The 23,358-nt window shown below is 42.0% G+C and overlaps 2 protein-coding genes across 3 annotated transcripts; one reads left to right on the top strand and one right to left on the bottom strand.

Annotated features, from left to right (window-relative positions):
- The first annotated feature begins 11,952 nt into the window (after positions 1 to 11,952).
- Positions 11,953 to 12,837, top strand: LOC4348269 (ubiquitin-fold modifier-conjugating enzyme 1-like). The gene is made up of 2 exons (NM_001423926.1): positions 11,953 to 12,381; positions 12,488 to 12,837. The coding sequence occupies exons 1-2, from the start codon at positions 12,049 to 12,051 to the stop codon at positions 12,710 to 12,712; spliced, it is 558 nt and encodes a 185-aa protein (NP_001410855.1). The 5' UTR covers positions 11,953 to 12,048; the 3' UTR covers positions 12,713 to 12,837.
- A 2,560-nt stretch (positions 12,838 to 15,397) lies between these two features.
- Positions 15,398 to 19,347, bottom strand: LOC4348270 (probable glucuronosyltransferase Os10g0205300). 2 transcript variants are annotated; one of them, XM_015759151.3, is made up of 4 exons: positions 18,514 to 19,296; positions 18,090 to 18,339; positions 16,386 to 16,596; positions 15,398 to 15,725 (listed from the first exon to the last, which is right to left on the bottom strand). In XM_015759151.3, exons 1-3 carry the CDS (start codon positions 19,125 to 19,127, stop codon positions 16,405 to 16,407), a joined length of 1,056 nt encoding a protein of 351 aa, XP_015614637.1. In that variant the 5' UTR covers positions 19,128 to 19,296; the 3' UTR covers positions 15,398 to 15,725; positions 16,386 to 16,404. The 2 variants fall into 2 exon arrangements, with proteins under 2 accessions (XP_015614637.1, NP_001410856.1); NM_001423927.1 differs by having other exon boundaries at positions 15,405 to 15,688; positions 18,514 to 19,347.
- Between the last annotated feature and the right edge of the window lie 4,011 nt (positions 19,348 to 23,358).

Consider the following 23,358-nt stretch of genomic DNA (forward strand, 5'->3'; position numbering starts at 1 on the left):
TCCCCTCACTCCCTCCGGCGCGCACAGCGACAGCAGTGGCGACTGAAATGGCGACGATGGCGATGTGGTCCTCCTCAATCGGTTTAGAGAAAGTTGGGTTCGGGCTGCCGATATAAAGGGACCTATCGAACGCCTATTGTTCGACAGGGGAGGCGGCGGGACCAGTCGAACTCCCCATGTTCGACAGGCCGTGCGGCACCGGGTGGTGGGCCCAGTCGAACAACCCCGGTTCGATAGGCCGGCCTGTCGAATGGTTGCAGTTCGACAGGTACCAATCGAAGGCTGGCAGTTCGATAAGGCCCCTGTCGTTCCTCCCCCGTTCGATAGGGACCTATTTTTGCGATTTTCCACATATGGCCACTAATTTTGCGATTTTCCATAAAAATAATATTAATTCTCAAAAAAAATCGATAATTTGCTACAGGACACTAGAAGCCACCCAATTGATAGGAGAGAAACCACACAAAATGACAGTTTTGCCATTATTATCGTACCATACCCTCTCACCCATACCGCTCAAGAATGCGGGAGAGACAGAGAGTGATCGGCGTCGGCTGTGTTCGACGCATGGCCTCGACATGGCGACGCCGAGCTCACCCTCCATATGATATTTCGATTATTTTATCCAAATTTTGGAAATTTTTGTCCTAGGGGTATTTTGGTCATTTCGACAAATTTGTACAGTACTAACGGAGGCTAACTGGACGGCGATGGTAAATCGTAGAAGTTAAGCAAAAGTCGATGGCATATTGTAGAACGTGATAAAATCAGCGGCAAATCGTAGACGTGTGACAAAGTCAGTGGCATATAATGGATTCTCTCCTCCCTTCTCAACATGATCCCTCAAAAAGTAAATGCGAATATCAATGTGCTTTGTCCGTGAGTGCTGTACAGGATTCTTAGCAATGTTTATAGCACTAGTATTATCACAAAAGAGAGGTACTTTCTCAAAAATAAGACAATAATCTTTCAAAGTTGATATTAGCCAAAAAAATCTGAGAACAACAACTAGCAGCAGCAACATATTCTGATTCTACAGTTTTTTAGAAGATTGTTTTTTAGAAGACCATGCAATCTAGATTGTTTTTTAGAAGACCATGCAATCTATGATGTACCAAGAAAATGACATGTTCCACTAGTACTTTTCCTATCAACTCTACAACCAGCAAAATCAGCATCGGAATAATCACTCAAGCATATAAAAGATGAAGTAGAATACCAAATTCCAAACTCAAGTGTATGATTCAAATACCTCATTATTCGCTTGACCGTTTGACGATGTGAAGCACGAGGAGAAGCTTGAAAACATGCACACAAATACCCAGCAAATTGTATGTCTGGCCTAGAAGCAGTTAGATACAACAAAGATTCAATCATACTTCTATACTCCTTCTGATCAACAACTTCACATCTTCATCAGGATCCAACACAACTGTAGAACCAATTGGTGTTGAAATTGGCTAGCAAATCTCCATCTTGAACCATTTCAAAAGATCATTCGTGTACTTCATTTGATGCACAAATGTACCTTGAGGTGTTTGCTTAATTTGCAATCCCAAAAAGTACGATAACTCACCCATCATGCTCATCTCAAATTCCCTGCGTATAGTCTCAGCAAACTCCACAACCAAAGCGTGAGTTGAACAACCAAATACGATATCATCCACATAAATCTGAACGAAAAGTTGATTATCACCATGCTTAAGAACAAAAAGCGTTTTGTCAACCTTTCACATTGAAAAACCTTTCGCAAGCAAAAAGTTCTTAAGCCTATCATACCATGCTCTAGGTGCTTGTTTCAAGCCATACAAAGCTTTAGACAATTTAAAAACATGGTTGGAAAATCAGGATTTTCAAAAACTCGATGATTGTTTGACATAAACTTCCTCCTATATAAAACCATTACAAAAGCACTTTTCATATCCATTTGATACAATTTAAAACCTTTTGAAGCAGCAAAAGCTAACAAAAGTCTAATTACCTCAATTCTAGCAACAGGAGTAAAAGTTCCATCAAAATCCAAACCCTCCATCTGAGTAAAACCTTGAGCAACAAGTATAGCTTTATTTCTCACAATCAAACCATCCTCGTTTTGTTTATTTTTGAAAACCTACTTGGTTCTAATAATGTTATGTTGTTATGTCCAGAAGGAGGTTTAACTAAAGTCCAAACTTTGTTTCTCTCAAAATTTTCATGTTCTTCATGCATGGCGTTAATCTATGATTCATCAGTTAATGCATGAGTGGCATCTTTGGGTTCAAAAGAAGCAACAAATCCAGAATTTGCACAAACATCATGAGTCGTTACCATAGACCTTGTAGTCCACTCACCTAGATTACCAATAATTTGTTCCGGCGGATGTCGTCGTTGCATATGAAAAGGAGTAGCGACTTTGGAAGTTGTTTCACATTCTGTACCCTCACTAGTCGAAGTGGTAACCTCTGGAGGACCATCTCGATCAGCATCAACAGAACCGGAACCCGATGACCCTAGCCGGTCTGACCACTCGTCCTGAGCCGATCTGACCGGCCTAGCGCCCAGTCTGACCGGCCGAGCCGATCTCGTCGTCGTCGCTCTCATCTTCAAAAATACGACCATCCTCCCCCTGAACCTATGACAATGTACCTACAATTTCTGGTCTAGTACCTGGACTAGCCTCATCAAAAGTAACTTCGCAAGTCTCAACAATTTTGTTAGTTTCCAAAACAAGTATATGATAACCATGAGAATGTGCGGGGTAAACAAGAAACATTCCATCGGTAGAGCGTGCCTCAAAATTATCCAAATTTCCAGATTTCAAGACAAAGCATTTGCAACAAAAAACACGCAAATGTGAAAACTTTGGGTTGACGTCCAAATCGAAGCTCATAAGAAGTTTTTCAATTCAAACTTGTCATTTACCTTGACCAAACCTATAAAGAACGGCACTAATAGAAGCATCATCAAAGATAATCGATTCAGTCTTGGATGCCTGTTTGAGGGAGGAGAACCAATTTTTATCACCGGTCATGTGCCGCGAACAACCGGAATCCATGATCCACACGTTCTCCTTCCTCGCCACCAAAGCCTACACACAAGAAGACGTCGAAGCCTCAATACTGGGTTAGATAATAAAAATTTAGGAATCCAGTACCGAGACACACAACCAGTAGATCCAATAGGCATATATCCACGTGCAAAAATAATTTGAGAATTTTTACCGGTCTGACCGAAGAGGTACCGCCGGTCTGACCAGGGGCCGATGTGACCGCTTCTGTACCGCCTTTCTGACCGGTCGCTGGTCTGACCGCGGGACCCACTACGGTCTGACCGGTTTCCTCGAGGGAAAACCAGATTTTTGCCACTTCGATTTTGCAAAAGCAATTTCTCTCTCATTTTTCTGTTTACGAGCTAATCTGAAACAAAAACCAACAAGATGTCCATCTTTGCCAAAAAATAACAAGTATATTTTTTCTTTAGAAGAAGATGGTTTGGAAAGATTTGTTTTTGTTTCTTTTAGTGTTGCAGAAAGAGAGGGCATAATTCCAGCAGACTTGAAAACTGTTTTGTTAGCACTTGATTTTGTCAAAATTTATCAAAATTTCACCATGTTCAGTCACACTCAAAACATTAGGTTGATTTTTGGTGAAATAGTCATGAACATCAAAACCATCACCCCTAATTGTAAGTAGTCACTTTAGATTGATCCAAAATCATGTTAAGTTGTTTCTTACAATTAGAAAATCTTTGCAAAGAACTTTTCAAATAAGAAACCTCTTTCTCAAAATTAGCACAATTTTCACAATCTACCATGACACCTTTGCTTTTACGACATTTGGGGCAAGAAAGCACTTCATTGGTTTTCACAATATCCTCCATGTACTCAACACGACCTAAAGCATCTTTTAGTTTCATCTTGTTTAGTGTGCATGTTGAGCAATCCAAAACACCATGTTGTTTTTTCAACTTTTTGGCACAAATCATGTTAAACATCAAACTAGCATGAAAAGCAATTTGATATTTTTTTCAACAACTTTTTAGTTAAAAACAACTCATCCAGAGTGCATGTGTGCAAGACAAAACCAAAAAAAAGAGAAGATCTATGTTTCAAATTCTTGTTTTCTATACATCTTCTCACACTTCTTATTTTTTGCACTCAAAATAAGAATAGCTTTCTCAAAAGAACTCACCTCATTGTCTTACACTCTGAATCCAATTCACCACGTGCCATGAAGCAAACACCGGAGATGTTCTTTCCCTTATCTTCATTTTCATTCTCACCATCTACATCGCTTAGTGGCTCAAAAGCGGCATAGACTTGATCAAACATCTTCTTGAGATTCTCCTTAGTCTTCTTCCCCTTAAACGTGCTCTTGAGCTTGTTGTCCTTGGTCTTCTCTCCACCATTGTCTTCCTTCTTGCCTCTCCAAAGATTAGGACAATGCGATCGAATGTGATCAAGAGCACCACATTCAAAGCAATGAGTTGAACCACCTCTTTTCCTGTACCTGACATTGTTGATAGCTCGAGAAATCTTATTAGCAGCCAAAGCCAAATCCTCCTCCTCGAACTATTCGAGTTGCTCATCGGACATGGCATGAATTAAAGCAAGAACGGTAGAATTCGACGATGAAGCACCAGCAACGAAAGAAGTCGAGGAAGAAACCAAAGCACTAGACTTAGGATCAACTTTACGAGAAAGAATATTCATCTCATATGTTTTGAGTTTTGTGTAAAGCGAATCCAAAGTCAAAGTAGACATATCAACAGACTCCTGAATTGATGTAACTTTCATCTCCCAAATAGACATGTCAAGACCACTCAAAAAGTAATGAGAAACCTTAGATTGTGTGTAGTTAACATCATAAGTAGAATCAATAAATCGAAGATCACTCAAAATCTTATTAAATCTACCAAGATAATCATCTAAAGCTTCTCCAGGTTTCATCTCAAAATTTATGTACTCCTTTTGAAAAGATGTCGACGAAGTTCTTTAATGTTAATAGTTACTTGATGAAAGTTATTCAAAGCATTCCAAATCTCATTGGCAGTTTTAAGATGCGAAACACGATTAAAATCCAAACGAGAAATTCCACTCAAAAGAATATTGCGAGCTTTGCAATTGTTATTAAACTCAGTTTTCAAAGCAATAGTGTCAATTTGTTCAGGAATAACATATGGCAGTGCAACTTTTTGCCAAACATCATAATCCTCAGCCATAATGTAAGATTGCATCTTATCACACCAATAAGCAAAATCCGAACCATCGAAAACATGGGGCTTAGTTGTAAACTTGTTAGCCATGGCTAAAAACTCTAGATCGGTTAAAATCCAAAGAAGAAGAAAACAATGCTTTGATACCACTTGTAGGATCGACTAGAAAGAACTAAGCCAACCAGAGGGGGGTGAATGATTGGTGTACCCAAAAAACCAAAACTTTTAGCGGAAATAAAAGTTACCCTTTAATTTGACGGATCGTGGTCTGACCGGAGTAGAGTAGCCGGTCTGACCACATGGAAGTCGTCGGTCTGACCGGAGTAGATCGTTCGGTCTAACCGCCCCGAAGAAGCTACATCCGTCTAAAGTCGCCGCCAGTCTGACCGCCAATGACCCGCCGGTCTGACCGCCGGTGTCTCACCGGTTAGACCGCCGAACCCGAGCAAACACAACTCGAAGAACTCTAGATGTAGATGACAACTTTATTACTTCTCTCTGTGTTTACAAAGTGCAACAACAGCACTCCTCATGAAAATTTCGACTAAACTCGAAACCCTAACTCAACTATTAATTCAATGCTCTCATAAGAGATACCGGGAGGCCATACCCTCCCTCTCTACTTATACATGAGGTAGGCAGCCTAAAGCCACGAACCAAACTCATACAAGAAGTCCTAATCCACCTAGGAAACCTTCTGGTACAAGAAACAAACTTTACAAACTCCAATCATACCAAATTTGGACTCCTTCAAAATTCGACTCCGCATCCCATACGCACACAATATCTCCATCGTATGCCATATGGAATCTTCACCAACCACGTGCATTGATCTTTAGCCTAAGTATCATGCATGATATCTGACCGTCCGGACGTCGCCTTATCTCCAAGTCAACTCCCGATCCATCGCCGGCAATACTCTCTCGAGGCATTAAGTCACCTACACATGAATCAAACAAAGAAACCATATTTCGAGACCAAGCTATCTCCAACTTGACTCATTGTTAGCAAACAACAGTATTACATACGCATAGTATCCATCTCGAAGCCATAAACACATATTAATCACGGATATCCAACGAAACAACCCGAAACCAAAACCGACACAGAGTCGGCCGGTCAGACCGCGGGCTGGCCGGTCTGACCGCGTAACACACGCCCGTCTGACTGGCAACCACTGCCCGGTCTGACTAGACCCAATAGTCAGCAGCACCTGTTAACACCTATAAAATCTAATCATCTCTGAAACCACTTCGCCAATGATCTCCAAATATCAAAACCAATAATCACAGATGCCAATTATTCATCACAGAATAAGAATAAAAAACACTTTGATTTTACACATCCAAGGGAGGAACTCTGTGTGTGGATGTGCTAACACCCCCCCTGTGGCTAGGGTTTTCACTCTCGAAACAAGGGTGGTGCCTAGGGTTTTCATATGTGTATCTTACTCTGTCGGAGGGTAAACTCCTCCACCAGGGAATCGAGAGGCCCCCCTTTTTAGTTCGACCAGGGGCAGTGATCGAGATTTGAGGATTCTATGGTGGAGTGTGAATAAGGGGGAGTTAGGCCCTCCGGGGGAGATGAGACAACATCGGTTTATACAGGTTCGGGCCGCTGAAAAGCGTAATACCCTACTCCTGTGATATACTGATCGAGAGAGAGAGATTACAAGATCTCCTTGTTGGAGTAGAAGGTGTTGATGATGAGGGCAGGAGACTGCTCTAGTGAAAAAGGGCTCCTCTTCTTTCACCCCCCCCCAACTAGGCCTGGACCTCCTTTTATACCTCAAGGGGTTACCACATGGGCCCAAAAGCCTATATAGGGGTGAAAGAGTACATTCTTTGCATTAAATGCATGTCTTGTTGCTTGACTTGGAAGCCATACACAAAGCTCCGTCGTATGGGGCCCATCAAATCGCGCCGGCTGACACAGGGGGATGCTCGTGTCATTCCTCATTTAATAGGTGAAGACTTCTGGGTTCTCTTCACACCGGGAAATGGGAACCCTGCTTGACTAGAGCGGATGAACCGGCTCTGGCTGGGAGGAGAGGCTAAAAGCCTCTCATCATTACGACGTGACGGGGCAAGGCGGCTGCATGCCGCCTAACGCCCGTCAATCATTTGATTGGTCAGGCGCGCTGCACGCCGCATTAAATGCGGTGTGGCACGCTCGTTCGGTCCGCTTTAAATGCTGTTAGGTGGGCGCTTGTTGGTATTTCTTACGACCACAGATAAATCCGCAAGCGCATGGAATACCGTTGTAGCACTTCACCTTTGGGTGACCCCAAAGAGATATCGAACTCAGGGAACGTGTGTAATCTACCTAAGGCTAAGACTATCCAGGGACAACAACTAATGGTAAGCTAGCTAGGCTAGAGAGCAATTTCTAAGTGTTTTATTTATCAAAGCTAACCTGAAGATAATTTCCTATCTATTGCTTCGGGCACCGACCTCTGCTGGTCTGCCAGCGTGGTTCCGGCTATAGCTCTATGATGTACCCGAACGTGGAGGATTACTACGATGGGATTCAGGGCTGTCACCACCTGCCATCTACCTCTGACAAATACGTGGGATACACAACAAACAAAGGTAATCTCAAACCTAGACACCACGTCTAAGTTATTAATTACTACTCTAATACTTGCGTAGGAACTTCCTTCTTTATCCAGAGTCCTAGTACTAGAGCACTTAGTATGAATACTAAACAATGAACCCGTAAAGATTGAAATATATCTCGCTTAGACTAAGTAATTAAATAACATAAGAAAGGATCACGAATGCTTACTTTATAGAAGAAGTTCTCCGAACCCAGAGCAGAGTGTACCGACAGCTCCGGTACTCCTCCAGAATTCCTCCTAGAAAGCTACACTCATCGAGGTAGAAGTCGGAGAGAGCGCCAAACTTCCGGGCACCCCTCCAGAGCTTCTCCTCACTCTCTACCTATTTCTAATGTACAAAAAATACAATAGAGTCTCTTGTAATTCAGCTCAAAGTTGTGTGTTGTGAATAAATGAGAGGAGCTCTATTTATAGCCTCCACATGACGGTTACAGCTATGGGAAATGACCAATCTACCCTCCAACCGTCATTGGGATGTAATCAGGGCCGTCCATGTAAAATATGGCGATCAATGGCCTCTAAATGGGTTCAGCCGAACCCGGGACAGCTCCTTTCGGCCCGTTTTTCCTCGTGGACACTAATTTTGAGGCCCTCAGCCCATTGGCATGGTGGATTGGGCCATTTGGAGGTGTTTAATTGGGTTTTTGGTCCAAAACTTCATAAGTTCGGATATGTGTTTGATTATCCTCCTTTTTTATGTATATTTCCTCTCAACTTTGTTAATTTTGTCACATGTATCCAAATATATACCAACACTAGTGGAAATGATTAGTAATAAACCCTACCACTAAGTTTAATACCATATTTTACTCCATTATATGCAGTTATTGACAGTCAGATATTATGATTTAAGGACCGTCAACAGCATTCCTGAATTTATAGGATCTTTAACGTCAACAGCTGGTATTGATAATTCAAGTTACCCCCTTGATAGTTCTGGAAATTCGGCTGAATATTACGCACCAAGTGCTCAGGGATAATTTGGGCTGCAACCGACTGATCTGGTTGTACCGTGTGTACCATATGCTCAGGGATGACTTGAGTCACATTTTGATGTGTCTGCCGATTATTAGGTGTCCTTAATCCAGTCGGCATCTGCTGCACCGTCTGCTGCTGAATCGGCTGGACTGTTTGCTGTTGAATCGGCTGGACCGCTTGCTCCCTTGGGGGCGTCTGTTGAACTGGTCCGACAATTGGCTGAGTTGGTAAAAACATTGAAGCAATCTACTCCTGGGACATCCGATTGATGTTCTGACCAGCATGTTGCGGTTGCTCTCTGGACAAGAGACGAGGATTAATTGTCTGCTTTTGTGCCGTTGATGGCGCAACTGGTGCTAGAGTCGAAGCTGCTGCCGTCGGCTGAACTTGTGGTGCATTGGAAGTATTCTGTTGATTACTTGTCACTAAGCTCTTATAGTTTGGGAAGACAACTCCTGGCAAGTAAACTGGTCCCGTGGTCTGATGCTCATCTATTGTGTCGTCAATCACAGATTTGATCATATTTGTCAATGTATTGACGAGTACTCCAGACTGGTTGATCAAGGCGTGTTGCACGGTGTAATCAACTTGATCTTGGAAATTCATGCGCCTAGGAGGTTCTTCTTGCACTTCAGCACCATCTTCGCCAAGATCTTCAATCACACCATCCTGAAGGTTGTCACCTTTGTCGCCGGAAGCATCTACAGCACCTTTACCATCTTGAGATGAGCTTGAGCCAACATCATCGGCAGCAACCACTTTCAGCTTGTATTTCTGAACAACTATCCCTTGGTGGGTTTCCTTGAATGAGTTCATGAACTTGTCCTTCACGCTACTCATCATCTATTCAAGCTCCTGCCTCTGTTCGACCATCAGTTTGTCTAATGTGACTGGAATAATGTTTGTATCACTGACTTCGGACTCAAGCCCAGTTAATGGTGGACTAGTTCCTGGATGTTTGGGAAGCTTGGTTTTCGGAGGAATCGGTGGCTTGCTTGCCGATGACGGGGATGGCTTTTCTGCTGACATGGTTGTCACTTCTCGTGTCCCACTGGGCGTGTCAAAAACGTGTTGATGCGAAAAACACGCACTGGGCTGGAAGATCTGCTTAACTTCAATGTAGGTCCAAAATCTTGCCTTTAGGTTCGTGAGCGTGCCAGTTGATTTGATCCTGCAATCAATAAGAAACAAAGATAAAAGAAACCGCGGTTAAATCCATAAACGATAGCCGATCGGCCAGTCGCCGATGACATATCATTTATCTTCAAGCCGATGTCATATGTGAATCAATCGGCAGTTGTAAATAAGCAAGATAAGACTAAATCTACTCGATCGGCTGTAGATATTAACGCTATATAATTCTTCTGTTGATGTATATTTAAATCAAGTGATTGGGATAGATCGGTCGCCATGCCGAGACAGTATAAACCACTTAGATCGAAGTATATGTTAACATAAAGATTATAAATGCTTATAGCATAGCCGATCAGATAGATCTAGTATGTATCGGTTAGTACTCCGATACCACTCTACATTAAGATATCAAAACAGATAGAATATATCAAACAGAAGCCTAATATACTTTATTGTGGTAAGATCTTAATATAAATGGCAGATTTGGCATATCAATTAAGCATATAAGACATAAAGCTAAATCAGGTAAGATCGGCTGAAATCCCGATACTATCTCTCTTAATGATCATAAAATGAGCCAGACATCACGATTATAAATATTACTTAATAGATCGAACTCAACCGATGCAGCATTAAGCATAAAGACAAGTGTGAGATCTAAGTGGGATGATGAAAACCTACGAGAGATGGTAGATACACGATACAATCTAGATTAATAACAAAATGTAACTCTACCGATTGTTCCCTAACAACAAGAACCAGCCGATAACAAGCTATATAGTGCAACTAACATATATTGCAATATGTATATGATAACTCGACGAATTACATAATCAGAGTTAAAGTGTCATAAAGATGGAAGTATTAACCCCGATAATGCAAGCCACCATAACAAGCTTTGCCTCTAGTTGAAGATCGAAATCAATGCAGCTCAACCCGAAAGCAAGAACTCATTGAAATAAACGAAAGTAAAAAGGGTGGCGATGCGCTGAGATTGTATTGAACGATTGTTATTTGATTACATGGGTTCGGGTCATATTTATACCCGAGATACAAAATGTCCTTGCCGGACACAACACTTACCTCTAACAAACTCTAAGATAACATAAGTCTTTACGGCAGACTTTTGCCCAAACATATCTCTAAGGAAATTATATGAAATATCCTAATTAATATATACAATTGCCTAATCCAAGAGCTTTATCTCCATCGTGGCAATCCCCGTAAAGCATTTTGAATGATTCTAGAAACAACCTTGAAACCGTCTTCATCGGAATCGGTTGCATCACCTCTATCGGCTTGTCTTGGAGTCCGTCCATACACAAATTGTCTTGGAGTCTGTTCAGCAGCTGGCTACAAATCTATAGCCGGTTATTCTTCTCTCTCATCTTTTATTTGTTTATAGCTTTCTTATACTCCCTCCATCACAAAATATAAGTATTTTTAGTATAGTGACAAGTCAAACATTTTTAACTATGACTATTAATAGAAAATAAAATCAATCATGTAAAATTGATGGTACTTGATTTATTATTAAACAAATTATCATAATATGCAACTCTTTTTATTTAAAACATCTTACTTTTATAGATATTGTTAGTCAAAGTAGTATCTCGGAGACCATATCAGATTCTGCAAATGCTTATATTTTAGGAGGGTAGTCTGCTATGGTACCTCCTCTAATTCATCCTAAACTTTTTCTTTCGAACAACCGCTCCCAAAACTTATTGTTACTCTCGTTTTTTCTCCAAACAACAGGGAATAAAAATCAAACTTCATAACCAATATCACAGCCAAATTCCCTCCTCTCAAATACAGTCCCTTCCCTTGTGTTGCCAAATAAAAGAAGACTCAACGGAATGAATTAATATTCGCAATACTGTCTTTTCATCTGAACCGTTGATTTTGATCGAATTCCCCCACGCAGTGGAAGAGATCGATCCGTTGGTCCGTCCGCGTGAGAAACAAGCAGACCTGAGAGAGGAAGAATCGCGTTCGCATCGCCACCAAATCAGATCCAATTTCCCATAAAAAAAATCAGATCCAATTCCACACGAGAATACATACCAGAGTTGAGGGCTTGAAGCGCTCGGAGTGAAGGGAGAAGAAGAGCGGCGGCGGCGATGGAGGGGTGGGACAAGGGGACGAAGAGCGTGGTGGGCGAGATCCCGCTGCTGTCGACGCGGGCGGGGCCCCGGGACGGCGAGGCGTGGCGGCAGCGTCTCAAGGAGGAGTACCGCGCGCTGATCGCCTACACGTCGGTGAACAAGTCCAAGGACAACGACTGGTTCCGCATCTCCGCCGCCAACCCCGAGGGCACCCGCTGGGAGGGCACCTGCTGGTACGTCCACAACCTCCGCCGCTACGAGTTCCCCCTCCAGTTCGACATCCCCGTCGCCTACCCCCAGGTCGCCCCCGAGATCGAGCTCCCCACCCTCGATGGCAAGACCCACAAGGTGTGGTTCTTGGTTTATTCCCCCCACGCTTTTCTTCAATTCTGTCCGTTCATGCGAATATTGTTTGATTGGATTGTGATTGATGTTGCTGTGGATGGATATGCAGATGTACCGTGGCGGGAAGATCTGCCTCACCGTGCACTTCAAGCCGCTGTGGGCGAAGAACTGCCCAAGGTTCGGGATCGCGCACGCGCTGTGCCTCGGCCTGGCGCCGTGGCTGGCGGCGGAGGTGCCGATTCTAGTCGATTCGGGCATGGTTAAGCACAAGGACGATGAGGCGGCTCCGGCCGATGCAGCGGCTGCTGCGTCTGGATCTGCCGCTGCTTCGTAATTGTAAGTCTGTGTCATGTGGCTGTATCAGGGTTGGAAATCCACCCAGTTGTGAACTAATAAGAATAACACCTATACAATGTTGATGCGCTGATTTCTGGTTGAAGATACAGTTAGTTGTTGACTAATTTGGTGTGCATGATACAATCGTAACATAGATACAGTTAATTTGTTTAATATGCATGATACAGCTTATGAATTCCATCTCCCAAATCAACTATCCTGCAGAATAACAAACAACGTATAAGCGTAGGTGTGTGCTTTTTATTACTGATGAACCATGTTCCCTATTATTGGTTAACTGTAGATTATTTGCAAACTGCTAATAGGTTCTTGACATGACCATAACAAAATGATTCCACTGATCTCTCTCTCTCTCTCTCTCTCTCTCTCTCTCTCTCTGAGTTCTGACAAGTGACAAACTGACAACTACAATATTCTGTTTACACATTTTCTTTTGAAGTCTTCTTTGTCTGACTAACCATCTGATGAAGCAAAATGGTGTCAGTCTAACATAGTGTGTGTTCAGTGCTGATGTCTTCTGTTTATACAGTAACTTAGTAAGTCAGCTATGATTCCAGGCATTTAACAAGGAGCGCAAAGTAATAATTTGTGTGCCCTTCATGCCTGTTGCACATTTTTATTGTATTTGCTGCGTCCTGCATGTAGAATTGATATCATTTAATTATTAGTCAATAAGAGGGAGCTATTTTGCTGGATTGGGAACAGTTTTGATGTGCCTATACTCAATCTGTTTTAACTAGGCACAGTTTGCAGATCATTGTCCATATTTTGGCGAATTATCAGTGATAAGTAACAGAACATAGAGAAATTGCCACTTGTCTTTTCCATTTCTTCATTTTGATGTAAATTTGCCAAATATAGTACTTCCTCCGTTTCATATTATAAGACTTTATAGTATTGCCCACATTCATATATGTGTTAATGAATACCTAGATTCATTAACACATATATGAATGTGGGCAATGCTAGAAAGTCTTATAACCTGAAATGGAGGTACTATTTGATTTTCTGTTATTTTTATATATAAATTTCCTTAGCATAAACAAGTTTAACACTATATTGCATTATATCTATATCAAGGTTCATTCCTTTGGGGCACTTCACACATTGACATTTCTCTTGAATGATTCTATGAAGTTTTAACAATTCGTTTGAAAGGATTTCTCTTAAGAATAATCTAGAATAATTTACATAGTAGTTTTGATATATGGTTTCAGATGCTCCTCCATTATGTTCAGTGGGCTTCATAGAGTTTCTGTATCAGCAGAATCAAACTCCTTATGCATAATCATAGGTATGTTCTTTTTTATTTAGGATGAAACATGTTTCCTATTGATGGTTAACTAAGAATATTGTAAACTACTATAGGTTTCTGACATAACCATAAGAAACTGAAGTTCCATTTGTCTTTTTTTTCTCCGAGTTCTGACAAGTTACAACTACAATAATCTGACCACACTTTTCTTTTGAAGTCTTTTTTTGTCCGACTAGTACCAAAACCGATGAAGCAAAACAGTGCCATGTCTTACTCTGTTGCATCACCTAATATAGTTTATAGCCTCTTAAATATCCACTATCCTAGACATGCTTAGAATACTACGAATCAACTAAAGCTGAGTAAAGGACTCAAACTTGCATCTTCAGGGCAGGTATCATCTGGTTGTATAGACAAGTCAGCTGGGAGTTTTTCTCTTTTTTCTTTTTTGATCTTTTTTTTGGTTTCCACGTACCATTGTGGCACTTCATGTTGACATTTCTATTTAATGCCCTTAAGTTTTAACATTTTCTCTTGAAATAATTTCTCCCAAGGATAAGCCAGAACAATTTATTTTAGTAGTTTGAGATATGATTTCAGAATTCAGATGCCTCTTCCTTTAAGTTCTGGAGGCTTCATAGAGTTTATGTTTAACAGCACAACCGAATTCCTTATTAATCTCATTCTCCTTTGAATTGGTCTTTACCTTGCTTGCTGCAACATGTTTGTCATCGAAGAAGATATACAAGCTATGATTTCAGTGTTGGTACCTTTTTTTCTCAATGTATTTCAATTTTTAACAGTCAAGTAAGTTGCAACAAATCAAGAAGACAATTAGCTGTTTTGTGAGCAACCACCAATTTCACAATTTTGCATTTCTCGGCAGTATATTTCGTTGATAAATTAATTTTCATTAGTATTCTAAAAAAAATTGTACCACAAACACATCAATTCAACTGGCTGAAAACATCGCAGTGCATTGTGAAACTTGAATTGAAATTTGGATAGGTTTCAGAGGTTGCCATGGTGCAAGTTTGCCACTGGCAGTAGGTTCGTGCCTTCTTTTGGCACAATGAGGGATGAGGCTGATACCAGTGGTCGCTCACTCTTCACTAGAGAGCACCGGCCAGCATGTTATAAGAATCAGGTTGTAGAATTTTTAAGTAGCTAATATGTATAACATACTAGTATCATGATCAATGGCCAACGCACTCAAACTTCAGTAGTAGTGACATCTAGCCACAATTGCTGTCGTTAATTTCTCTCGAAACTCTTGCGCACAGGATTATAAAATGTTGAGATCAGATGTAAACTTATGACTGACTGAAAACTTACCCCCGCACTGTCGAGGACACATGAAAAAACAAAAACAAAATGCAAAATTGCAGCAGACAAAATAGCAAGCCATGGAGGTAAGGGGCAGACAGCCACTAAGGATTTAGAATAAACAAAATTGCCATCAGGATTAGCATCTTTACATGTTAGATGTGAAAAGTAAGCGCAGATTTCTTCATGTGTTTATGTTGTATGTACACCTAATCCACAAACCATCCTATCTGACTTTCGATAAGATGACAAGCCAAAAGAACCACTTCAGTTTCTATGGCACTCTGGTATATATGAACCACCTCAGTTTCTGTGGCGCCCTGGTATGACTTGAAATACATTCCTTCTCTTCAGCCACATCGAAAAGAGGATCTGCTTGAGGCAAATGGACCAGTTAAGAATGACACTACTGCAAATATAGAGAAAACCCATTGTTTTCATAACTTCAAGCAAGTTACAAGGATGTGCAGATAGAACACAGTGAAAAACGTTGACAGCATTCAACAGAAACAACCACTAAGCATATATATATCTTCTATTATATATTTGCAACATATATTGTGGAGGTTTGCAGTGTTAACAGCAGTTGGTTTATCCCTCCTCTCACCTCCGGTGAGAAAAAACTGCTTCCCCTAACAAACTCAGGAAGACACTGTTAACATTTCAGGCTATCTATCTAAAACAGTCTTTCTTATCTGTTGAGCTTGGTGACAAAGGCATGACAAGAGCTGGGCATAGCATAGAGTTGATGGCATGGTGCAATTAAGACTAGTGACAGTGCCACAGTGGCTTGGCATACTTGGAGACATTTTTTTTTTCAATCCATACAAATGCATGGGCATACAAGTATACAACTAGTTAACCTGATATCTTGCTAGAACTCTCCACATTTGTCCATTAACTACTTCTATCATGTGGTTACTCATATTTTTGAAGGAATAAGAATGGATATCAATACATCAGCTAGCTGAATAACATCAACATATTAAACGACACATCCAAAAAAACTAGCCAGATATCATTTTAGACCATGATGATGGAGAAACTATCAGAATGATCAAGTTTGTACCTGCAAGGTAAGCAAGGAGCTATAGTAGGGGCCTTGCTTCCTTCTTCAAAGGAATAATTACATCCAGGTTTTGAGTGGTTTGCCACCCGTTCAGGTAGATGGCATTCTTGTCTTCCAGATGAAGATGAAAATTCATAATTTTTGAACAACCAGGAGGTACGCCCTCCATATGAGTTTCATCTTCTACAAGCTGCTCTATAAATGCCGTCTCCTGTAAGGATTAATTATAACAGCTATTAGATAACCAAACAAACATGAGTGCATCCAAGCCAAGGTGGTAGTTAAAATCAGAACAAAAATATAAAGGGAAGACACAAGGTGTGGTTAACTTCGGACGGAAATATAAGTATAAGACATTACAAATTACCATTTTAAATTTTTCACGAAAAGCAACATGATTAGATTATCAAGTTATGCACATACATTGGGAAAATGAGTAAAAATACATAAGGTTTTCATTTGTGTAGGAAAGAGCTGAAAACATCACATAAGTGTGGTAGGCTCAATTCGACTATCAAGTGCAAACAGATATGCAGCTTCAGTATGAAGTATAAACTAGCTGAATCAAGTGAAGGTGTAGAATGCAAGAAAGATGCATTTAGTTTCCTGCCCTTCTAATAGAAGAGAAAAAAACAGACCCATGCCATAATTCACACCAAAAACTTCTCCTGATGCAAAGTATATTTCGGTATGATTAACACGAATAACAAGAGAGACATGCCTATGCCTGAGGTACCTGCTAGTTGGTTACTTGGTTTACATTGGCAATGCTCATAAAACCTCCATTATCCTTTTTTTTCCTTAAAACACAAGAACTCTGCACATTTTTTATTAATATGGAAGGATGGATTTATAACAATAATAAACTGTGATGAACACAAAGACAGGAACAGAAATCCACTGCCATGAACACACGCACACAGAGAAAAAAAAGACTATTCTCCCAACAGTTTCTACAACCATTTCACACCAACTGCTTGTCCAATGATGATGGCGTATTATGGAACTCTTATGTTTTGTGCTCCTACCAGTTTAACTACTAAATGAGGATGATCAAGAAATCAAGCTTGGCCCTGTGAACTGCTCCCTTTCTTGGAGCAGTCACCAATCCGTAATTTCGTGTTGTTAAGCTGGCTGGTACCAGAGTAATGGGTTAATGGAAGCATTCCAACACTTCCATTGTGCAGATAAGCTGTTTCATTACTTCTTTTTCTGAACTGAGTTCTTGTATTACTTCATAAGTTCATATAAAGGGAACAGACACTTTTCATCCAAATGAATAAACTTAAGAGGTATGGTAGTTTATAAATAAATTAATAATGCTTGATCAGTTGCCAAAATTGGCAAATTAAACTGCATTAAAAGCATAAGGCAGGTACACTATTAATAAGCCAGTTACTCCCTCCATTTCAGGTTATAAAAGCAGGTACAATAGCAGGCTATAAGTCAGCTGCAAACATATTTTAAAAAGATAAATTAGGAGAAAGAAGAGCAGCGGGCTACAGATTTGTAGCCAGCTGTAGCACGGACTACAAGACACAGTGTGTCTATGACAGGTGGGACTAGGTATTAATAGTGTAGTATGTAACTATTGTATGAATGAGCTATTAGATTGGCTATAGATGAATTGGAGCTAGTAGTTGGCTATACTATTGAACTTGCTCTAAGGAGTAGTAGGAAAAAGAAGTATACTAGCTAGCTTACTTGAAACCCCTCCTTTGCCGTGTCGAGCTGCCGGATGTAATTCCAGGCCTGATGACCTCTGTTCTTGGCGTCCCAAAGCTTACTGCTGTTGAATGCAAAACCAGACATATCTACATGGAACCTCCTCTGATTCTTGCTCCTATCTGTTGTGTGCCATCCCACCACACGACTACCTTCACAGACTGGTCCTTGTAGTATCGTCTTACTCTTCCCGGGGGCCAAGGTTGCCACAGGCCAGGTTCCAAAACTCCTAAACACCAGAATATCGTTCAGTGTTCACCAATTGGCACCAATGAGTTTCGTGTACCGAAACTCCAATAACGAATTAGTACGACGTAATCTAAATTGACTTGGATTCCAATCAGGATATCAAAAGAACAGTCTAAATTGTCAGAAGTGTGACGTCATGATAGCTACACTTCACCTAATGTCGCGAAGATGGTAGAAGAGGTCAAGGGAGTAGACGTTGTCCTCGTCGGCGAAGTAGACGATGCCGTGTAGGCGGTGGTGCTCGATGTGATCCAGCGCCGTGTTCCGCTGGCGGGCGCGGCTGTCAACAGCCGGGCGGTCCTGCCTCCGTCCGCGGCGGCGGGGACGATCCTGGGGCGCGTCGGGGACGGGGGAGGAGAGGTGGCGGTACATGACCCCGCAGCCGCGGAGGAGCGCGGCCGTGTCGCGCGTGGCGGCGCCGGACTCGACGACGAGCCAGAGCAGCGGGGACGGCGCGAGGCGGAGCGTGTGCGCGAGCCGGCGCAGGTAGTACGCCTGCAGCGGGCGTGCGCGGGTCGGCGTCACGACCAGCAGCAGCTTCCGCTCCTCCGCCGCCGCCGGCAACGGGGTGTCGACGTCGACGACGACGGACGGCGGGTCCTCCCTGACGAGGATGGCGGTCGCAGGGGGAGGGAGCGGGAGGTGGAGGTCGAGGTGGAGGTGGCGGTGGGCGAAGGGGAAGAGGCCCGCGACGAAGCCGAGGAGGAAGCAGAGGAGGAAGCACGGCGCGGAGATGGGCCGCCGCGGCGGGCACGGCGGAGCGGCCATGCGTGGCGGTGGCGGTGGCGTGGGTGAGTGGACGGACACGACTTATGTGGCGCTCCGTTTCGTGGTGGCGGCAGGCGGCATCGCTTTTTGTGGGAGCCGGGAGGAGGCCGTGGAATTGGTCGCGTCGCGCGGTGGCGTGAGATGGGAGAGTGCAGACCAGCCAGTGGACGGGGTCGGAGCCGCGTGCGTCGTGCGGGAGGAATGGGCCGCCGTGGCAGATGGGAGGGAGTTGTGTGTACCGGTACGAGGCGGATTTTGGGGAAAGGTAGGCAGGGGCGCGGGGCGGTGGCAGAATGTCGCGTCGGTTGCCGCGTGGAGGGAGTAGCTGAACACGTTGCGTGGGCATCTAATATTCTGATTTCCCGTACTTGTATACCCACGTGTATCTCTGTTCACCAAATATCGTTTCATTTGTATTTATGTTTATTATCGATACACCTTATTAAGAATTCAAAATAATTTATAAATAAAACTTTTATATTTTTATTCTTAACGAATTTGAAGTAAACTAGAATGTCGTCTGTGCATTGCAACGGGATATTTAGAAGGGCACCGAGTGAAATTTTGAATTGTTTTTGAGCATTCAAATTCAAAATATAAAAGATCAATAAATAGTTTGATCAAAATTTGATGACAAATGTTGACCAACCTCACCTTTTCGTTTATACTTATGCTTATTAGTCAATTAGTCAAAAATTAAATTTTTAACCTTAAATTTTGGAATTGATTTTGAGGTTTTTTCATCGAATTTTATTTTTGAGCCTTTGCTTTTAGATCGCTAAGGACACGTATATAAAAGTTTTATTCATAAATTATTCTTCGTTTGCAAATATATCGTTTGACTTATTTCACGAATAAGCTAGACGATAGAGCGGTCATATGGCCTAGGGTCAAGGTCCAACACGTAATCGGAAAGGTGAATCCTGCTAGAGAGAGCTTGGTTTACTTTTTTATTTTTAGAACGGATGGAATGTGGTTTAGTTTTTCAGACTAGTTTATTCTCTCGGTAGTGTAGTTTTCCATATGCATTTAAGAAATTATGAATTGCAAGAGTATTATCTGACAGAAATATAATGGTATTATTTTTTTCACCAATCTATATACATTTTTTTTATATATTATGGATTCTAGAAAAAATATGTTTAACGGCAGAGCCATACATGGAGTATATAAATGTATAATATAAATCTGGGCACAGCTAGGACAGTATTGGAATATCAAAATACAGAAACTATGTAGACAAGTCCACTACCATATACCGTCAATTGAAGTTGAGACAATATCTTTTTCTTCAATCACAGCCAGATTACCTTTTTCTTCAATTGCAGCAAGAAGCCATCATGGCTACCACGGTCTCCTTTAAACTCCTCTGAGTGATTCCTTATGCTAAAAGCTTCTCCTAATGTCAGGAGAATTTTCCCTCCTCTATGTGTCTCGAAAGCTACCACGGTGGTCCTGCCTATAGCCATGGGCCTATCCTTGACACCAACATGATGGCTTGGATATCCTCTTCCTCCTGTAACCACAAAAACCGAACCCCCTCATCAAGGAACACATGATGCTCCCTCGTTCTTGTGTATTCGCTCACCACAGTCATCAATTCCATGCTCGAGGTTACTCCAGTTCTAAATCTAGAATTGACGTTCTGACAAGCGTTGTCATTCTCTTTGAAAACTAATGGCACCATTGTGTTCATAACTCTCGGGAACTTTCTCCCTGCAGTTCGACATCCATCTCATTTACCCTTCTGGCCTTCTCCCTGTTTTGACGAGTATAATCAGAGACGAGGAACACGGATGAGATGGCGGTTCGGGCGATACGGTGGGAGTTATCCTCCGTGCTATTCGGTCTGTAGAGGGGAAACGCACCGAGGGCATCTTTAGATTGGCGTTACGGACAAAATATGGGGAGGACGATCATAGAGTTACCAATTTTTTAATTAGTTAAGATATTGTAAAATAAACTATGTTGAAAAAAAAAATCAAAAATCAACTTCTAAGTTTTAATATTCAAATTTTAGGTTATAACTGTCAACATAGTAGATCGCGACTATGGTATTTGCAGAGTATGGAGATCGTTGGAACTAAGGTATACGTAATATTAAGATAAAAGAGCCGGGAAACAAGGATTTTTATATAGGTTCGGACCCCTTATCTGTAAGGTAATAGCCCTACTCCTGCTGGCCGAAGCTGGTGTTACTCTTATTTATCAGAATCACACGAGTATAATATTTGGGATAACTATCCAGTCGTCATCGACTTTGCGGCATGGAACACCACATGTAGTTAACGGCGGGGTAGTCTTCCTCCTCGAATACAAACTTGGCGAGATCAGATATAGCGCTAGATCCTCTTGCCGACCTTTGTGGCACCAGATTGGGTATGTCTAGGCTTATCTCTGATGTCGATATCTGGCGGCGCATATTGGTGTCTATTCTCATTGGGCGTGTCCCCTCTCCTCCTAGGGGGTCTTGTATTTATACCTGTAGTGCCCCTTATCCACGTAGAACTAGGGATACAAATATGGATACGATCTGAGTAGTCCTTGTAGAACTCTACTTCTTCTTCCTTATTCGGAATACCTTCCATATATAAGGCATGACTCCGTATAAGATTTGATATATGGTGGACCCCGCCAATCCCAATCCAAGATCATTGGGTATGTCTTATCCACAAGACCAACAATAAGCATAAGAGAAATGTATATCTCTAACACTCTTACTTTGCTTGCATACCTAGAGATGATGGGGGCGTGCAATCCTCTTGCGGTCACAGGCATGGCCGACAGCAGCCACCATGTCCGTCGTGTGCTCCTCCAAGATGTATGCCACGGATATGCCAGTCTCCGCCGAGTCTTGTCATAGTCAATGGTAAGGTCGCCACCAACCTCAACGACACGCTTGGTTGCATCTAGGAGGGCGAGCTTGCAGTGCGTGGCCTCGCCGATGCCCAACACCATCGGCGAGCAAGAATAATGTTCAGGATCTGGGAGCCAATGTGGAAATGCAGGAGCTGGAGGAAGTTGAGCATACCAAGGGTTGTCTTAATTCATGAGCTTAGACATACCGGAGAGAATCTGCACTGTGTTCAGGCCGAACTTGCCCTCCTCTCCCTCAACGTGGAGCCGTGCCTGCCGTTCTTTGCGCTCATTAGCTCATGTCTCAAAGGCACGAGGCATTAGCTTATATCCAAGAAGAACAAAACTAATTTTAAGTTTTAGCAAAAATGATGAGATGGGCAAACTGCAAAGAGGCAATTGATTTGGTGTGGCCATCACATGCCATGATGCCAACCATTTTCACCCTTATCAAGAAAAAATAGGCACCTCGCCTATGGGTGAAGGTTCCGATGACAACGAAGATCCTGACGATCCTGACACTGACAGACCCTCCGATCCCAAGGAGCACGAGCTCGAAGACGCCAAAAGTTGACGGAGGCGGTGCTTGTCGCGTGAGTGGTGATGGGCTTGTGGCGTAGCGTGGCGGCACTGAGGCCAGAAAGGAGAAGCCGCGGCCGCTGTTGGAGGAGGGTGGCCTGTGGTTGTTGCACGTGGCGAGGTAGCTCATGGCGAGTAGCAGCTCTGTCATGGAGCCATCCTTTAGGCTGAAGCAGAACGGCTGGCCAAACTCTTGTCCATGGGCGAGGTGTGTAGAGGAGAGAGACCAGAGAGGGGAGGGGTGGAGGAAGAACATAGGTAATCACTTACATGTGGGACCTATTTTTTAATTTATTAGAAAAAATACTCGTGCGTTGCAACGGGTAAATGCTATTTTAATATTATTATTATTATTATTATTATTATTATTATTATTATTATTATTATTATTATTATATGGTTTAGCTAGGGTAAAATTCACGGTGTGAATTCGCTTGGATATTTTTTCAGAAAATCATGAGTTATATTTAGAAGTCTGTATTTCATCTCAAGTTAGCATACGAGTAGTTTCAAAATATTTCTTATACGGCTCCTTTTATACTTCTAAAAGCAAACAGGCTTAAAATCCAACTCAAACATAAATTTGTATTTCCAAAAATAAATGAACTTAAAACCGACTCAAATACGGATGGCGTACCAAAATACTGACAAAAACATCTTTAATTTGTATGATAATAGATAAGAGATTTGACGACTGGTTTGTCACGTGGGCGTCATGTCAGTAAAAAACTAAAAACCACTCTCAAAACAGTTAAGGGAGTCGTTTGTATGGTTTAAATAGTTGGAGGAGTCAATA

This window comes from Oryza sativa, chromosome 10 (assembly GCF_034140825.1).
Source record: "Oryza sativa Japonica Group chromosome 10, ASM3414082v1".
Taxonomy (NCBI): domain Eukaryota; kingdom Viridiplantae; phylum Streptophyta; class Magnoliopsida; order Poales; family Poaceae; genus Oryza; species Oryza sativa.